Consider the following 18,869-nt stretch of genomic DNA (forward strand, 5'->3'; position numbering starts at 1 on the left):
ATGAAGTGATGGGACCAGATGCCATGATCTTAGTTTTCTGAATGTTGAGTTTTAAGCCAACTTTTTCACTCTCCTCTTTCACTTTCATCAAGAGGCTCTCTAGTTCTTCTTCACTTTCTGCCATAAGGGTCGTGTCATCTGTATATCTGAGGTTATTGATATTTCTCCCAGCAATCTTGATTCCAGCTTGTGCTTCATCCAGCCCAGCATTTCTCATGATGTACTCTGCATAGAAGTTAAATAAACAGGGTGACAATATACAGCCTTGATGTATTCCTTTTCCTATTTGGAACCAGTCTGTTGTTCCATGTCCAGTTCTAACTGTTGCTTCCTGACCTGCATACAGATTTCTCAAGAGGCAGCTCCTACAGTCAGCAAGCCCTGAAATCTCAGTGGCTTAACCCAATGCTTTTGAACTGTGGTGTTGGAGAAGACTCTTGAGAGTCCCTTGGACTGCAAGGAGATCCAACCAGTCCATCCTAAAGGAGACCAGTCCTAGGTGTTCATTGGAAGGACTGATGTTGAAGCTGAAACTCCAATACTTTGGCCACCTGATGTGAAGAGCTGACTCATTGGAAAATACCCTGATGCTAGGAAAGATTGAGGGCAGGAGGATAAGGGGAGGACAGAAGATGAGATGGTTGGATGGCAACACCAACTCGATGGACATGGGTTTGGATAAACTCTGGGTGTTGGTGACAGACAGGGAGGCCTGGCGTGCTGAGGTTCATGGGGTCACAAAGAGTCAGACACGACTGAGTGACTGAACTGAACTGAACTGAACCCAATACCAGTTTATGGTCACAATCTGGTCCCAGATGGACATGTGGCCTCTGAGGTCACCTCGGCAAGGAGAGTGAAGGGAGGAGGGAGAGAGAAGGGAGGAGGGAGAGGGAAGGGAGGAGGGAGAGGGAAGGGAGGAGGGAGAGGGAAGGGAGGAGGCCGCCCAGGGCTTCTTCACTGCCTCAACCCGGAAGGCACTCAGGTCACGCCCACTTGCTCTTTCTAGGCCATAATTCCATCCAATGCCCCTGCCACTACAGAGGGGGCTGGGAAATGTAGTTTTCCTGGGTGCCCAGGAAAGGGAAACTGAACCAGGACTTGGCCTGGTTGGACTTAGCCTATGGTGGACACATAGCCTTGTCTCCATGTATGGGTGAGAACTAAATGACAAAGAATGTGGGGCTCCAGGTGCAGAGGCTGGCACAGAGTAGGCGCTCCATGACTCTGGGCGCAGAGGCTGGCACAGAGTAGGTGCTCCGTGACTCTGGGTGCAGAGGCTGGCACAGAGTAGGCGCTCTGTGACTCTGGGTGCAGAGGCTGGCACAGAGTAGGTGCTCCGTGACTCCGGGCTCAGAGGCTGGCACAGAGTAGGTGCTCCGTGACGCTGCTGCTCATCCTCCAGCGGCATCTCATCCGCAGACCAGCCCAGCGTCTGGCCCCCAGCCGAGGTCAGGTGGGTGCTCTGCACAGCACCCCACCCCGGACCCTGTCCCCAGGCTCCCCTGGCCACTCTCCCCGCAGCCTCCCCTCCCGCCTCCGCCCTCAGCTTGCCTGGGGCTGCTGTCTCCCCCTTCTGCACCTGGACCACTGTCTCTTTTCAGAGCATTGATTTGCAATCGGCCAGAGCAGCTCTAAATGGGCCAGTGAGGCCCCTGTCTGTGCTGAGTTAGCTCCATTTAGAGGCTCAGGTCTGTGGAACGCAAACCTGTTCTGCCTCTCTGGGGCCAACACCACCTCCCCAGTCCCTGAGAGACGCAAGAGTCAGATCCAGACTCGGGGCTGCCGCAGCTGCTTTCCTAACCAGGGCTAGCCTCGCTCTCTCCCACAGGTCCTTCTGCTGGCTTAGAGGAGTAGCCGGGAGCCACGGCCAGGCTCATCAGGTTCTCCCACCCACTGGGGGTGGGCAGGAGAGGGTCTCTGCTTCTCCCCCACCTGATGGTCTCTTGAAAAGTACACAAGATTCGGGGCCTAAAGAGAGAGTGGTCCTTGACACACGGCAAAGCAACTCATCCAATCACCATGACAACTTATATAAAAACAGGTTTTATCGGCCCCAGTTTACAAGTGAAGAAGCTGAGCTCAGAGGTCACCAAGCAGTGTTTTCGAAACTTATCTGGCCAGAAAACCTTTCTTCCTACATGGAGTAAATGCAAAACACTTTAAAACATGCCCCCGGGCTGGCCTATTTTTTACCCTAAAAGTTGATTTGACACATCCATTCAAAAGTTTAGCATGTGCTTCTCCTAGCTCAGGGGTTCTTAACCAGAACTCCAAGAGTCTGGGGCCTTCCAGAATTTGCATGTGAAGTATTATGTGTAGTTGGACTTTTCCAGCAGGGTCTATAACTTACAGTAGGTCTCCAGAGGGCTCTGGGACCCAGGAGGAGTCAAGAACCGCTGCCCTGGTTTGGGTCCCTACAGAGAAGGCCCAGTTTTGATCTGGGGTTTTGCAAAAGTGAACAGAACAGCAAAGATGTCGGGGAAAGCACCAGGAGCGGGAGAAATGGCCCGTGCGACAGCAGGGACGAGGGGACAGTAAACAGATGAGCTTGGCTGGAGCAGAACGCGTGTTTGAGAACAGTGACAAATGAGGTCGGGGCATTGAAAGGACCTCGGAGAACAGGCTGAGGCATTTCGATTTGATAGGAGCCATAGGACATCTTGGGGCCCGCAGTGGTAGCTCAGAACATGGCTTGTGGAAGACGAAGGCAAGAGCAGAGGGGAGAGATGAGCTACCCTGATGGGGCTCCAAGGACAGCCAGCTCCAGGGAGCGTGTCGCCCCCAGAAGGGCATGTGGGGCTGGTGACAGCCTGGAGTACTGCAGGAGGAGACTTGAGCAACGACACGAGGGGACACAGCCTGGTTTCAGATCTAAAGGGACCTGGTTTGAATCTCAGGGCTGCCATTTGCTAGCTGTATGACTTTGGGCAAAGAACTTAACCTTTCTGAGTTTCTTCCTGGTAAAACAGGGGTAACCATGCCTGCTTGGTGAGACTGTGAACATTCATTTCAATGAGAAACTACCTCTGAAGCACTTAGCCAGGGACAAGCCCCACCACCAGCCCTTGACAGTAATGGGTTCCAGCACAATCCATCAAGGCATTCTACAGACATTGGCCAGCCCTGCAGAGCACCTGCTCCAGATGCCCTTCCCAGGCAGCCTCTGTGTTTCCTGGCAATAACCCCAGAGGGATGACGTCATGCCTGTTTGAGAGATGAGAAAACAAAGCCACAGGGATTTTTAGAATCATCAGTGATGAACTGTGGTGTTGGAGAAGACTCTTGAGAATCCCTTGGACTGCAAGGAGGTCCAACCAGTCCATCCTAAAGGAGATCAGTCCTGGGTGTTCACTGGAAGGACCGGTGCTGAAGCTGAAACTGCAATACTTTGGCCACCTGATGCGAAGAGCTGATTCATTGGAAAAGACTCTGATGTTGGGAAAGATTGAGGGCAGGAGGAGAAGGGGACGACAGAGGATGAGATGGTTGGATGGCATCACCGACTCAATGGACATGAGTTTGAACAAGCTCCGGGAGTTGGTAATGGACAGGGAGGCCTGGCGTGCTACAGTCCATGAGGTCGCAAAGAGTCGGACCCGACTGAGCGACTGAACTGAACTGATATTAAGGTTGCTGTATATTAAGTGATGTATATTAAGGTAGCTGTCAAGGGATCAAGGACAAAGGTGTTACCTCTCTCGGACTCAGGGCAGGAGAAGACCCATGCTCCTGATGGTATTGAAAGTCACACAGTTGATTGGTTCTTGGGATTATGAGCATGTTTATAGAGCTTCACTGGAGAAGGCAATGGCACCCCACTCCAGTACTCTTGCCTGGAAAATCCCATGGACGGAGGAGCCTGGTAGGCTGCAGTCCATGGGGTTGCTAGGAGTCGGACACGACTGAGCGACTTCGCTTTCACTTTTCCCTTTCATGCATTGGAGAAGGCAATGGCAACCCACTCCAGTACTCTTGCCTGGAGAATCCCATGGATGGAGGAGCCTGGTGGGCTGCAGTCCATGGGGTTGCTAGGAGTCGGACACCACTGAAGTGACTTAGCATAGCATAGCATAAAGCTTCACATAGGGATCCAATTAACAGGAGAATTCTGATTTTCTGAAGCTGGAGTGAGCCTGAGATCTTGCATGCAGACAGGGTTTCTCCAGAGTGGCTTTGGTATAAAAGTGACTTGACCTTGAATAAGAAACTGAGCCTGTTTTCTTATCCATGGACTGGGTCTTGCCTCCCCTGTAGGGCTCTGTGAAGATTAAAGGAGACAGTTCCTGCAGCCCTGGCAGAGTACAGAGCCTGACACAGAGTGAGTAAATATTAGCTATGATTATAATTATTGTCATTATTACTCTCACTCTTGGCTCTGAGCTCTCTGGGAAAGCTCTGCCTCCCTGTAGGCAGGCAGAGGGTTATGCCCCATACTCAAACCTCACAATGTTCCCTTCGCTTCAATTCTTTCCACCCCAGGAGGAAAAATCAGGATGCGATCTGCCATTTCAAACAGCACAGCACCCATGAATCATTTCGCATTCAATTTCCCCATCAAATTCACAGGCACGTATCATGTACCATTGTTCCATTTCCTAATGGTCTGTGCAGTGGAAATTGTAAGTAGGACCTTTCTTCTTGCCCTTGGCATTCCCAGCTCTGTGAAATCCCCTTTCCAGGCCAGACCCCTTTTTTTGATGGCTATACCACGCCCTGTCCTCTCCAAAATCCTGGCCTCACTCGCCCCTCATCCCTGCTCATCCCAGAGAGTCCAGGCACCATGGTGATGAGTCCCCTTGGAGAGCAGTGCCGGTCCTACTTGGGCTCCTGTGGAGGTGAACTTTGGTAGCTGGTACCAGAGCGGGCTGGGTGGATGCTGGGTCCAGGGCCAGAGAGGAGGCCATTCAGGTCCCACCTATTTACCACTCACAACTGTGGGCCCCGGGTGAGTGTAGAGAACTGTCACGCCACCTTCAAATACTGAGTGCTCTTCATACAAGCGGCAATTTATCCTTGACTTGCTCTTCTACCCCGAGACCCAGTTCGATGCCCTGGGTTCTAGGCCCAGCTGGATAGACAGCTAGGACTTAGCTTCCCCACTGGGTGAGATCCATTTATGGACGGCCCTTCTGCATTCAATAAGTCCATGTTCTCATTCAAGTGTATATGTGTGTGTGCAGGTGTGCATACGTGTGCATTCATTTACAGGCATATACACGTGTGTGTTTGTATGTGCACGCATGGGTGTGTGTGTGCATGCATGTGCATTCATGTGCATGCATATATAGAGGCATGTGTGTTCATGTGTATATGTGCATGTATGTGTGTGCATGTGTGTAAAAGGCCACACAATTCTCCAACTTCTTCTCTGACATCTCCACCCGCTCTCTGCACACACAAACTTTACCTCCCAGAGTGCCCACGCCCAGCTCCTCCCAACCTTGGACCCTCCACTCAGACCCTCACCCACCTGGGATCAACTTCCAGCTTGGAACACACAGGCCCGTCAGACTGAGGGGACCAGAGGAGGCGCCAGCAGGGGGACGCAAAGCCAGTCACGGGAAGATGGGTCTGTTTATTCGCATGGCACGCATTTGTCTCTGTTTTATCCACCCCCTGAGCCAGCCGAAGAGTTCTCAATTTATCCTGCCCGCACAGAGAGACCAGATTGGCGGCGTGTGCGCACATCCACAGAAGCCCAATATAGACTTCCAATTATCTTTTAATTTCGCTCCTGTCTTCATTTGTTCATTTCACTTTTTCCAAATGGACTGGAGGGGGAAAAAAAGCTGTAATTTATGGAGTTTGAAGTCTGCTGGCAGGAGTGCTGTGTTCACCTGCCGGATGGGATTAAACTTAGGTTAGTGACTGAAGCTCACTCCCCACCGCCCTTGGGGGAGCCAGCTGCCTCTGAGAGGCCCCAAAGCCCCTACTCTCCCACTTCTGGCTCCAACTCCCTGTAGTAACTATATCCTCTTATTTTCTATATTTTCCACCCTCTGTCATCTGGGCCTTCTGAGCTGACTGTGAGCTCCCAAGTCTAGCTAGTTCCTAGCAATGGCAAATGACTCACCCAGGAGCACACTTATCGTATGCAAATGAACCCAAAGGCTTCCTCCAACCACCTCCTTCTAGGCTCTCACAGGGCTCTTATACCCCGGGGCCAATATTCCCCTGCCCTAATCACTCCAGGAGAAAGCTGAGTGCCTAAGAATTGATGCTTTTGAACTGTGGTGTTGGAGAAGACTCTTGAGAGTCCCTTGGACTGCAAGGAAATCCAACCAGTCCATCCTAAAGGAGATCAGTCCTGGGTGTTCATTGGAAGGACTGATGCTGAAGCTGAAACTCCAATCCTTTGGCCACCTGATGCGAATAACTGACTCACTGGAAAAGACCCTGATGGAAAGATTGAAGGTGGGAGAAGGGGGCGATAGAGGATGAGATGGTTGGATGGCATCACCAACTCCATGAACATGAGTTTGAGTAAACTCTGGGGATTGGCAATGGACAGGGAGGCCTGGCGTGCTGCAGTCCATGGGGTCACAAAGAGTCGGACCTGACTGAGCGACTGAACTGAATCACTGCAGGACCGGGGAGGTGACAAATTAAAATAGCCTCAGGACCCCTGCTCTTCTGCCTACCCTGTCTTCCCCAGCCCTTCACACGAAAGACATGATAAAGTCTCTGGCTCCCTCTTTCCCTCCCCGCTCTGCCTCCTGCTGGCCCTGGTGCTTCCTCATACGGCCCTGAATGGCACTTGGATGGGGCTCCTCTAGAGAACTATGAACAACAAGCTGTCTTTCCAGTAGCAGCACCTCCCGATCTGTTGGCCTCACCATGTTATTGTCCAGTCACTAAGTTGTGTCCACCTCTCTGTGACCCCGTGGGCTGCAGCATGCCAGGATTCCCTGTCCTTCACTATCTCCTGAAGTTTGTTCAAGCTCATGTCCATTGAGCCGGTGACATCATCCAGCCATCTCATCCTCTGCCGCCCCCTTCTCGTCCTGCCTGAATAATAATAAAGCCTACATTTTATAACAATCTCAGGTGGCGGTGGTCACTGAGGACCAGAATGGAGGGCGTGCAGGGGGAAGCCTCCTTTAACGAAGGTCTCCTCTGGGCTCAGATGTTTCACAGGTGTTACCTCCACCCTCCAACGAAGGAACTGCTGAGCCGGGGTTCACGCCAGTGCCACCTCCCTCCACCCTCAGGCTCCTTCACCCTGGTCCCTGCACCAGCATACGGGCCTGGTATACGGCCAACATCTGGTAAATATCAGTCACGTCAATCCATCAGCCCAGGTCTCCCAGGCGGCTCAGTAGGTTAAGAATCCGCCTACAATGCAGGATATCTGCGTTCCATCCCTGTGTTGGGAAGATCCCTCGGAGGAGGTCACAGCATCCCACTCTAGTATTCTTGCCTGAAGAATTCCATGGACAGAGGAGCCCGGCAGACTACGGTCCATAGGGTTGCACAGAGTTGAACACGACTGAAGTGACTTAATACATACGCACGCAGTCAATCTGTCTATGCCCCCTCTTTCTTTGTATGCATACTCAAGGCTAAACACCTTTCTGGAATTCTCTCCTAACCTCTCTTCCGACGCCCCTTGCTCCAGACTCCCTGGCCATCCAGTCTAGTCTGGTCTACTTTGCCATGAACACCTGTTGACAAATCTCCGTGTTAATGTTTCCACTGTGATGCACTGTGGCTTGACTGTGTCTCAGGCGTATGCACCAGCTTCCAGACCTGCAGGGAGGTCCTTCCCCGGGGCTGGGACTGTGTCTTCTGTTCCCAGGGGCCATTGCACTTTCCCCTGGCCACCCAGGGGTCTGGCCTGGCTACATCTAACATCCGGGAGCACAGTTCAAATGGAAAGAGCAACTGTCTGACTCAAAGGCTTGAAGGCAGAGCTGGAGGGGTGGCACTCCAGGACGCATGAAGCCTTTGTTGGGTGGGAAGCAGCCCCCCTAAGGAGCTGAGGCCCTGCGTGCTTGGTGGCATCTGAGAGGTCAATGCCAGGCCACAGCAGACCAGGGCGGGTATGCAGTCTCCTCTCTCAGGAGGGAGAGGCGCAGAGCCGCCCTGACTGCGGGAATGGTGGCCTGGCCCCTGGGGGGACCCAAGCCAGTCTCCAAAGCCCTGATTTCACCACTGGACAAATCATTTTAATTCTCCTTTATAACTCATCCTCTCTGTCCCAGAGGAAGACAAACGGGCCTTGCGGTTAGAGACACCTGGCTATAAATCAAGACTCTGCCGCTGACAACCTCAGTTGACATTGGTGCATGATTTCTCTGAGCCTCCGTTTCCCCACCTGTAAAATAAGGGTGAGGACAATACCCACCTCCGTGGATGCCCAGGAAGACCTCACTCGTGTAAAGTACCCAGGACTCATTCCCCTTCCCCAATACTCACCTGGGTGGTACAGAGGGCAACCAACTACTCACCCATCACCCAGCAGACGAATAAAGAAAACCGACTGACTTTTCATTCCTCTACCCACTGGAATCTCCTGAGATGATTTTTAAAAATGAGGATTTCCTGGAAGCCACACGGAACCCACTGAATCGTAAAATCTGGGGGCGGAGCTTGGCAATCTGTGTTTCTAACAATCATGGTGAATCACTATTTTGACAGAGATGGAAAGAGAGGAAACAACACTCTCTCAGAGAGGTCACCAGTGGGACAGGCTGAAAACTTCTGACTCCCAGAGCAGTCATACCTGTTGGACGAACTCAGGTCTGTAAAAGTCTGGAGTCTGGAAACAAAAGGTAGAAGTCCTCATTTGCAGGCAAATTGACATGCCCTTGGAGCTGCCATGAAAAGGGGATCACAATTCTTTTCCCCAAATGGGATAGTGTGAGTCATCCAGAGCGTCCACCCATATCCTCCCGGTGGGAAGGCACAATCAGCTTGGCTTTTGTCCCAGTGGTGCCTCAGGCCCCAAGGTTGAGCTTCCCTGGAGACGTAGAATCCAGCAAGCAGAACGGAGTGTACTTGGAGCCACAGCCCACGTGATGAAGGCTGAAAGGGGCGAGTGGAAGAATAGGAGAACAAGAAGCAAAGAAAAGATGATGCCGGAAGGATGGAGGCGCTGGGAAGGAGGTACAGGAGGCAGCCTTTGACCTGACCCTGAGGGTCGGACCAGCAAAGACAGGGGAAGGCGGCCTGCGCCCCAGCCCAGATCGCGGCATGCAGGGGGCAATCAGGAGATGACCGTGGAAGGTGAACAGACGGGAGCACGGGGGAGCTGTGAACAGCATAGTAAGGAATCACGATTTTCTCCTCAAGTCAAGGCTTCGGAGCCAAATTCCTCCAAACACGTTCCTGTTCCACAGAGTGGCTCTTATTCTCATTTTTAAGCTAAATGCCAACACTTGGAAGTGGAGAGTGACAGCATCTCTGGAATCGGGGGACCAGGCAGCGGCGGGCCCACCCACCTGGCACCCTCGGCACCCACAGGCAGCGTGAGGCTGAGACCCCCATCCTGGCCTCTGGGGACCCCGGAAGGCCCTGAGTCTGGGGAGGGACAGAGTCACATCAGTGCCTCCAAAGGTCCAGCCGATGGCGATTCACACGAATGACGATGGCGCCGACGCGAGGAAGAGGAAGAGGAGGAGGAGGAGTGGTCGACACCGACGAAGCCTTTACACGGGAGCTCGGCCCTGCGCCCTTTACACACACCAACCCGTCTTGCTGTCACCACGACCTACGAGGGGCTGTTAGCCCCATCTTTTCAGATGAAGAAACGGAGGCAGAGAGAGGTGGACTGACTTGCCTGAGGTCACACAGCTTGGCGGCAGAGCCAGGCGCTGCTGCGACGGGAGGCGAGTGAGGCTCCCGCAGCCTCTGACTGTGTGAGGCTGTCTGGTTCCAAGCATGAGGATGAGCCTCATGTTTGTCCCTGATCTAGGTACAAACGCCGTGTTTCCCCCCAACTCCAACCCCAAGGCTGGTTTTCTCAGGCACCTCATCAGGCAGGGAAGGAGGGCAGAGTCATTCAGGAGCCAGGTCAGGGGGCTTGGCCCAGCTCCCGGCTCCGCCTCCCTGGCTGCTGACTGCAGACCAACCCCGCCGTGGGGACCCACCGACCTCAACAGGAAGAGCGCAGACCCAGAAGGATCTCTCACCACACCTGCCGTGGCACCACCTGCTCCACAGCTCACCACACCCAACCTCCCAGCCCAGCGGATTTGCAAAAGAGAAAACAGGACAGACACAAACAATCTCCCACCCCGAGCGTTCCCTAGCATCGGGTGACTGTTTGACCGAGAGCTTCCTCCCTCTTCGAGTGCCCGCTGGATGTGCCCAGCCCCCTCCGGCCGCAGCTGGCGTGGGTGGTGATCACAAGCTCAGCCTCTTCCGGGCAGATGCCTCCCATCCCCAGGGAAAAGCACCGAAGGATCCCAGGGAGGCCAGCCACCGCACTCTGCCAGCCCCGGGCCTTGGTGGCCAACTCTGCCAGCTCAAAAGTCACCTTTGCTTCAATTCTTCACCGGCCCAGCCAGAGCTCGCCCCAAACCCCCTCCCACTCAGCCCGGCAGGAACCAGGAACCGTCCCCTATTGGGCAATCATTAATCGGATTCTTGACATTCCTCTGCCCCAGGTCTGCTTGGGAACATGCTCCCCAGAGGAGGAGGAGCAGAGGCCCAGGACTGGCATCTGGACATGCAGCTGACGGGCCAGCTGGTGCTGTCTGCCGCTGCCCTGCTCCTGCTGACCGCAGCCTACAGGCTGTACAAGTCCAAGCCAGCCCAGGCCCTGCCGCGGGGGGCGGACGCCAAGGCCGAGGCTGAGGCGGAGGCAGGGGGCTCTGGGCAGCCTGCCACCCAGGAGGCTGTTCCCGGGGCACCACGGTGGGATCTGAGACGCCGAAGGGGAAGCAAGGGGGCCACAGGACCGCCAGGCTGCAGCTGGGAGAGCACGGAGGCCTCCAGAGTCCCGGCCACCGGAGCTTCATCTGCAACCTCAGAAGCTGGAGAGGCTGGGAAAGCTGGGAGGAAACGTGCTGGAGAGGAGCACGCTGGGCAGTGCCCGGACTCTGACCTGCCAGCTCCTCAGTGCGGAGACCAGGAAGCCGGAACAGCTGTGGACGGTAAGCCCGAGCTGCCCCATCGCCCCCATCAGTGCAGCGAACCACCAAGCCCCCCAGCTGGCCTCCCCGCCGTGGAGAGCGGCCATGTGAGTGGTGAGCTCACTCCCAGGCAGGACAGTGGACCCCCCAAGCATCCAGGGAGCGGGGAGCAGGAATCCCCCCATGAAGGTGAGGCAGCCCACCGTGAAGGCCAGTGCGACATGAACAACAGCTGGGTCTTTACCCACGCGTCAGGGGTCCACAGGGAGGAGGCAGCGGCCCTCCAGGCTGCCTCAGACCTGGGCCTGGCCCTGCGTCAGCGGGAGGGCGCCTCCGACGCTTCCTACACCTTCTCGTCCGTGGCCCAGGTTCGAGTAGAAGAGAATTTCATACCGGAGAAGGTGGAGGGGATCAGGCCCAGGCTGAAGGGCAAGGTGTACGATTACCACGTGGAGTACACCTCTCAGGCCACCTCCAGGAGCAGGCTGGCCCCCGGAACAGCCACCTCAGCAGGGGCTCCAGCCCCTGAGTCAGTGTCAGGCCCCCTGGGAACAAGGATAGCGTCTGGACGGCCTGCTGGTGACAGAGAAGGCGGACAGGAGACCACTGCCTCCCCCGGGTCTGACCCCTCCGGCTCCACACGAGGCTTCAGCCGCAAGGAGAGCCTCCTTCAGATCCTGGAGAACCCAGAGTTTCAGCTACAGCTCGATGGCTTTGGGGACGCTGCTCCATCCTGCCCAGACCAGAGAGCTGTGCCCACCTGCCCCATGTCCCAGGATTCTCCTGAGTCCAGCTCAGCGGGAAGCCGCCGGAAGCCCCACGTGCACTCTGTGGCTGGCACCAGTTTCTTCCACCCCCCGCTCAGCCCTGGATCAGCCCCAGAGGTCCACCTGGATCTGGGCAATTGCTACGAGGCGCTGGCCTTTGCCAAGAGGAAGAAACTGGAGCCCCTGAAGGAGGCCGCCTACAAGGTGATGAGGGACAACTACCTCCAGGTCCTGCGGAGCCCCGACATCTACGGGCGCCTGAGCGGGGCAGAGCGGGAGCTGGTCCTCCAGCGCCGGCTCCGGGGGCGCGAGCACCTCGTGGTGGCTGACGTGTGCCCCCAGGACGGCTCCGGCCGCCTCTGCTGCTACGACGATGAGCGGGACGCCTGGCGCCCGCTGGCCCGCCTGCCGCCCGAGGCTGTGTCCCGGGGCTGTGCCATCTGCAGTCTCTTCAATTACCTCTTCCTGGTGTCCGGTTGCCAGGGCTCTGGGCTCCAGCCCTCCAACCGCGTCTTCTGCTACAACCCGCTGACGGACATCTGGAGCGAGGTGTGCCCCCTGAACCAGGCGCGGCCGCACTGCCGGCTGGTGGCCCTGGACGGACAGCTGTACGCCGTCGGGGGCGAGTGTCTGAACACGGTGGAACGCTACGACCCTCGCCTGGACCGCTGGACCTTTGCGCCGCCGCTGCCCAAGGACACCTTCGCCCTGGCGCACACGGCGGCGGCGAGCGGGGGCGAGCTCTTCGTCACCGGGGGCTCGCTGCGCTACCTGCTGCTGCGCTTCTCTGTCCGGGAGCAGCGCTGGCGCGCCGCGCCCACCGGGGGCGGCAGGGACCGCACGGCCGAGATGGTGGCGGTCAGAGGCTTCCTCTATCGCTTCGACCTCAACCGCAGCCTGGGCATCAGCGTGTACCGCTGCAGCGCCAGCGCCCGCCTCTGGTACGAGTGCGCCACGTACTGGACGCCGTACCCCGAGGCCTTCCAGTGCGCAGTGGTGGACGAGCTCGTCTACTGCGTGGGGCGCCGGCGCACGCTGCGCTTCCTGGCCGACAGCATCTCGCCCAGGTTTGTGCCCGAAATGCGGCAGGCCTTCCCTTCCCCGCAGGGCACCCTCCTGCCCACCGTCCTGACCTTGCCCGGTCCTGATGTGCCCCAGACCAGGGTCTAGCAGCCCGTCTGCTGGGCTCCTTCTGCAAGACTAGACGGAAAAACACCCCCTACCCATCGCGGCATGGGCCATTTCTGGGAGATCGGGGTGCAGGGGAATCTGGCCAGCAAGAGGTGAATTTCAGTCCCACCTCCTCCACAGTCTGGGCTTCTTAGCTGCGTCTTTGCCCTCTTTGGGCAGCCACCCTAGTGTGAAAATGAAACAGAGGACTGATGTCCTGAGGCCCAGGGTGCCCACGTCTGCAGGGTTGACCACCACCTTGCTTGAGGTCTGAATTTGGTGGGGAGGGGGGTACCAGGATCCTAGCAAAGTTCAGGGGCACAGCCTTATCACAGGCACGGTTCCAGAGGTTTTTTGACTCCCAGTGACCCCTCAAGCTGACCCTGCTGGATCTGGGCCAGCCCTCTCTAAGCCACCAGGGCCTCTTCCTAACCATTGGCCACTGAGCCCCAAGCTCCAGAAGCCCCTGGGACACACACAGGTGGAGAAAATTGAGGGGGGCTGTTCAGCAGGACTAGGACAAGCCCGGGGAGCCCCAGGGGGCCTAGCCAGAGGGAGCGATGGCTGGAGAGAGAGCCAACTGGAGCAGAGCGCCAGTTGAAGCCGCCCACGGGAACTCTTGCCTGCAGAGTGAATTGACCGAAGCCCACTTTGCTTTTCCTCATTACATGGAATTCCAGTGTACTGGAAGGAGGAGAAGCCTCCACGTTTAGCGTCCATTTATAAAGGGACATCTGCTTGCAGGGTCTACTGAGAATACAGTTGATGGCAAGGAAAAAATAAATGTGATCCAAGGGCCACCCTCCTGCTGGGCCCATTGTTATTTGACCACCGCACTCTCTCCCCAGATCTCAGAACCCTTCACAGTACAGCCACTGATGCGACTCAGCCCTCACCTTGGGAGCTGGGGGCAGCCCTTCCAGGGGGTGAGAGGTGATAGCATCCTTTGCCTTCCCTGAGCCTGTGGTCGCCTGGTCTGCCTCATCAGACAGGAGCAGGCCAGGGAGGGGCAGGCCCACGGTGGAGCTGAGGGACCAGCGAGTTCTCCTGCTGCACCGAGAGACTGGGCCCTCCTTTCACAGCAGGTTTGGCAAATTCTCAAAGGGAGGAAAGCTTCCACCCTTGGGAAGTTACCTCTTCTTCCCAGAAGGAAGGGAGAGAGACTAGTCCAATCTATTACCATGGCGCTGATCCATCTCCAAGGGAGATGCATATACCGACAGGAAAGCAGTCATGCTCTTGGTACCAGCCGGAAGCCAGGAGAGCCGGGACTACTTCTGAAGTGAGCGGCGGCATCAGGAAAGAGGAAGAGAGGGCAGGTGCGCCTCGGTGGGCCTGACAGGTGGGGAGGTGGGAGTGCTCAGACTTTGGCATCCCTGTCTTGAAAACGGGAAGGACAATCTGTGTCCTGCTCTGCCTGGGGGATAAAGGTGAGCACCTGGCAGGAGCTTGTGTCCCTGCAGCTGCTGGGGCTGAGCTGGGGGTCTTTTTGGAAGAGGAGGGATTGGAACAAAGAACCAGAGGAGGTTGGTGTAGAGATGAAACCTTTCCTTGGACCTCAGAAGCCCACCTTTCCTATTCTAGGGCTTGGGAGGTGAGGCAGCTTAGTTTATTTCTAGGCTGGAAGCTGGGGGAGGAAAGATAGCTGAGACTATGGCTGGAGTCTGGGAGAGTGACTGCCTCTCCAAACCCACTCGACCACCAAGGCCATGCTCAAGTTCATAGTCAGCACGTGTTCGTGGACCTCCCGGGGACCCGGGGGGGAGGGGAGACGTGATGCCCGGCAGGGGAAAGGGTGGAGAGCCCCATCTGGGAGCCGGAACAGGTAGAACCAGATCCAGGCCAGAGGCAGGCCTCCGATAAGGAGCCAGGCAGAGGACAAGACCTCAGCCGAGCTGGGTAGGGCATGGGGGAAGGCTCCAAGCCAAGGGTGAGAGCTAGGGCTCGCTCTGGGAAAACCTTCAGAAGCCCGTCACATACACACGGCAGGGACTAGGGAAACGGATCAAGGGGTTGAGCAGCAAAGCTGGCTCCAGACCAGTGGTGGTGGCCGTGTTCTTCATGACCAAGGGAGAGCTGAGACTCGGGCCGAGGCTGAGACAGGGCGGTGCCGCGCGTCTTGTCTGCCTCCCGCGCTCCCACGGCAGACATCACTGACCGATCGCCGTGTCCTTTCTTGTTGAGCTCTTTCCATGGCCTCAGAGCTATTTCAGCACGGGGCCCAGGAAGTCATTACCAGCAGATCAGGGCTAGTGCGTTCCTGGCCTGGGTCTCCAGAGCTGGATTTAGGGATGAAAGCCGTCAGGGCAAGGTAGTCCGGGGGCCTGCAAAGACCACCTGGGGCTGTGACAGTTAGGGTTCATTTTGCTGTTGCTCAGTCGTGTCTGACTCTTTGCGACCCCATGGACTGTAGCCCGCCAGGCTCCTCTGCCCATGGGATTTCCTAGGCAAGAATTCTGGAGTGGGTTGCCATTTCCTTCTCCAGAGGATCTTCTCCACCCAGGATCAGACCCATGTCTCCTGCATTGGCAGGCAGATTCTTTAGCACTGAGCCACCGGGGAAGCCCCAGGATTCATTTACAGGATGTTTAAACCAGGCGCTACCGCGGGTGTTAGAGACACAGCACATCCCTGTCCTCGTGGAGCTGGCACTCTGGCTATGGAGAACAGGCAGTTTAAAAAAAAAAAGCAAGTACATAAAGAAACAAACAGCAGCCATGCTGCACACAGTCGGCAGAGGGGAGAAGCAGGGGCGGTGGGGTGGTGCGAGCAGGCTCCCTGACCAGTCGAGGCTGTGCAGAGCCCTGAGGGGGCATCCTGCAGAGACCAGGGCTCCGGGCCAGGAGGCCTGGCCTGCCTCCCGAAGGGCTTTGCCACGCCAGCGGGGGCGGGGAGCAGGACTGCCTCCCAGGCGCTCCATCTTGGTGCGTGAGGAGGGCAGGAGCCCAGCTCTTCTGCTTCCACCTTTACCTATAAAGGAGAGAGTCCCGTTACACTGACATTCTTGAGAGAGGGGCCTTGGCTGGAGGTAAGCTACATTCCCCAGAGAGAAGCAGAGTTTACACATTTAGGTACTGAAGTCGCTCAGTCGTGTTCGTCTCTTTGCGACCCCATGGACTGTAGCCCACCAGGCCCCTCCGTCCATGGAATTTTCCAGGCAAGAGCACTGGAGTGGGTCGTCATTTCCTCCTCCAGGGGATCTTCCCAACCCAGGGCTCAAACCCAGGTCTCCCACATTGCAGGCAGACGCTTTACCGTCTGAGCCACCGGGGAAGTATACGCATTTAGGAGAGAGGGTCAGAATAACACATGATGCCCCATCTGAATACGTCAGCCAGCCCGTGTGGCTCCGTGCTGACAGAGTCCAGGATCTCCACTGGCCTCTTCAGTAGCCGTGTCCGTTGTCCTCTCGCCCTAGGCCTCAGAGTGGCCTGTGTGTCGCTTGGCTTCTCCATGGCTCATCTGTCCTTCTTTCCTAATGTGAGTTCTTTCTTCTTTAGGAAAACAAAAACCTTAAGTTCGAGTTGTTTTGCACATTAGGTCAACCATGCCATTATAGAAAAAAACTGGAAAATAGAGAAAGGTATTTAAAAAACTCCCCAATTTTCCACCCAAAGACAAACCCCCGCTGTGGTGTGGGTCCCTCTGGTCTGTTTTCCTGTGTGTGATTTTTCTTTGGCTTGATTTTTGCCTCGGTGTGATTATGCTGAATATACAATTCAGTTGCTTCCCTTTTTTTTTTAACTTAGCGTTATAGAATAAGCATTTTCCCGTGTTATTACAAACCCTCGGTAAACATCATTTCAATAGTTGCACAATATTCCATCCAGTGGACCTGCCATGGTTTATTTAAACATTCCCCCCTCCGTCAGGCCTGTAGATATTTTTTTTCCCTGTGGGTTTCTTTTTCCATCATAAATAAAGCGCCCTTTGTTTTCGCGTTCCTCTCTGTCTGAGGCCTCCATCAATATTTACAAGAGAAGCAGTTCTGTCTGGAAGAACCAGGTTGCTGAAACAACCATAGCACCGCAGCAGTTGCCTGCCTGGGGCCTGGGCCCTGCTCTTACTGCAGGGCTCAGAGCTGCCCTTGAGAATGGCCAGTGGGAAGGGCGAAGCCGGAGGCCCTGCTGCCCTGGGGATTCCTGGAGCTAGAATGTAAGACAAGGGTTCCCGCCCTGCACGCCAGGCACTGAGCGCTCGCTTTTTACGCCTCCCCTCACAAGCCCATTTTACAAGTGAGAAGAGTGAGGCTCAGTGAACACAAGGACACTTGCTAAAGACCCTCAGTCTCCTGAAAAGCTTCCTTGACCCTGGCCTGCCCACTCAGCACGCCGTTCTTTCCCTTCCTCTACTGTGAGGCACAGAGCCAAGGATGTGGCATCCGCTGTTTCCTGCCCCTCATCCCTGTCCATCCCCCACCAGCCGATGATGCTCTATCCTTGAAACTGGAACTCAAAAGAAACCGTCCTAAGCTCCCCGATCCTCCACACCTGCATCTATCAAATGGGTTTGCCACTGCCAGCCTCGAGCGGAGCTGTAAGGACTGGTCCCGGGGCTGCTCCACGGTCGGTCCCAGAAGCAGCATCGTCTTCTGCAGGGAGGCTGCTCTAAGCCAGCTCAGGGGAGGGATCCCTCATACTCCCACTGCCCTTTCATAGTGGCCTGGTCCTGTGGAAGGAGGTTGTCTGACTTTTAAGCTCCAGACGCCCCATCTTGTTTAACAAAGTCCAGGGACTGGGGGAGGAGGCTCGAGCTATGCATAGACCATCCAGGCTTTGAGATGAACCTCTGCAGTCCTTCAACAGGGTGAGTGACTGGCTGACCTGAGTTTCTCAGACTCAAAGCGTTAGGCATTTCCCCAGGGCATCCGACAGCAGTGAAGAGCTTCAGAGGCTGCTCAGAGCCCCTGGAAACCTTGAGAAGGTGCACGATGGTACAGATGGGAGGGTAGGAGCCCCTCAGAGTACCTGGGAGACCCACGTGCTGTCTGGCCTGCAGATCATCAAAGCCACAGCCAGGCGCCCAGCACGCCCCATCTTTGTCATCCTTACCTGGAAGGCACTTGGGGCCCCAGGGTTATCCTCGGAGTCCCCTGAGGCTGTGGCTCCAGCTAGAAGGAGCCCCCCAGGCAGACAGGAGGCTGCAGTGGAGGAGGAGTGGACAAAGGGGGCTGAAACGCAAAAGGAGGCGGTGCCCCCAGGGGTAGGAGATGAGGCGACAGGCAGCTGGGGAACCAGAAGAGAGGACCGCCGCAGGGCGAGTCTCTACAAACAGCTCCCAGGCAGACTCAGGTTTTTGACAAGTGGGATGTGGGTCAAAATAAAACAGAAACGAAAAAGTGATGGAGTCTTGGTCGCCTTTTTCTGTGCGTGCAGGGAGGCAGTGGAGACACGGATCTTGTCCCAGCAATGATGACAACCATATTCCCCGCTCCGGGCTCTGTGCAAACCCTTAACCGTCGTTCCCTCATCAAATCCTTCCCGGAACACCTCTGCCAGGAAGTGATTATCCTCATAATACAGGGGAGGAAACGGAGGCAGGACGTTTCACAACACTGAAAGTTATTATTTGAGACCTATTCTAAAATCTGCCTTTGTTATTAAAAAACTGGAGGAGAGAAATCAATCACTGAAAATACATTTATTGAGTACTAATGGCGTTAGGGGTAAAGAACCCACCCGCCAACGCAGGGGACACAAGAGATGTGGATTCAATACCTAGTTTGCGAAGATCCCCTTGAGGAGGGCATGGCAACCAACTCCAGAATTCTTGCCTGGAGAATCCCATGGACAGAGGAGCCCGGTGGGCTATGTCATAGGGTCACACAGAGTTGGACACGACTGAAGTGACT

At 55.8% G+C, this 18,869-nt stretch overlaps 1 protein-coding gene across 1 annotated transcript; it reads left to right on the forward strand.

The window, feature by feature from the left end:
- Positions 1–8,743: 8,743 nt before the first annotated feature.
- KLHDC7A (kelch domain containing 7A) lies at positions 8,744–16,962 on the forward strand. Its single transcript, XM_086364729.1, has one exon. The coding sequence runs from the start codon at positions 10,628–10,630 to the stop codon at positions 13,016–13,018; it is 2,391 nt and encodes a 796-aa protein (XP_086220855.1). The 5' UTR covers positions 8,744–10,627; the 3' UTR covers positions 13,019–16,962.
- The last annotated feature ends 1,907 nt before the right edge of the window (positions 16,963–18,869 follow it).

Source organism: Bos grunniens, chromosome 2 (genome assembly GCF_055505025.1).
Source record: "Bos grunniens cultivar Pamir isolate PY7600 chromosome 2, Bosgru_T2T1.0, whole genome shotgun sequence".
NCBI classification, from domain to species: domain Eukaryota; kingdom Metazoa; phylum Chordata; class Mammalia; order Artiodactyla; family Bovidae; genus Bos; species Bos grunniens.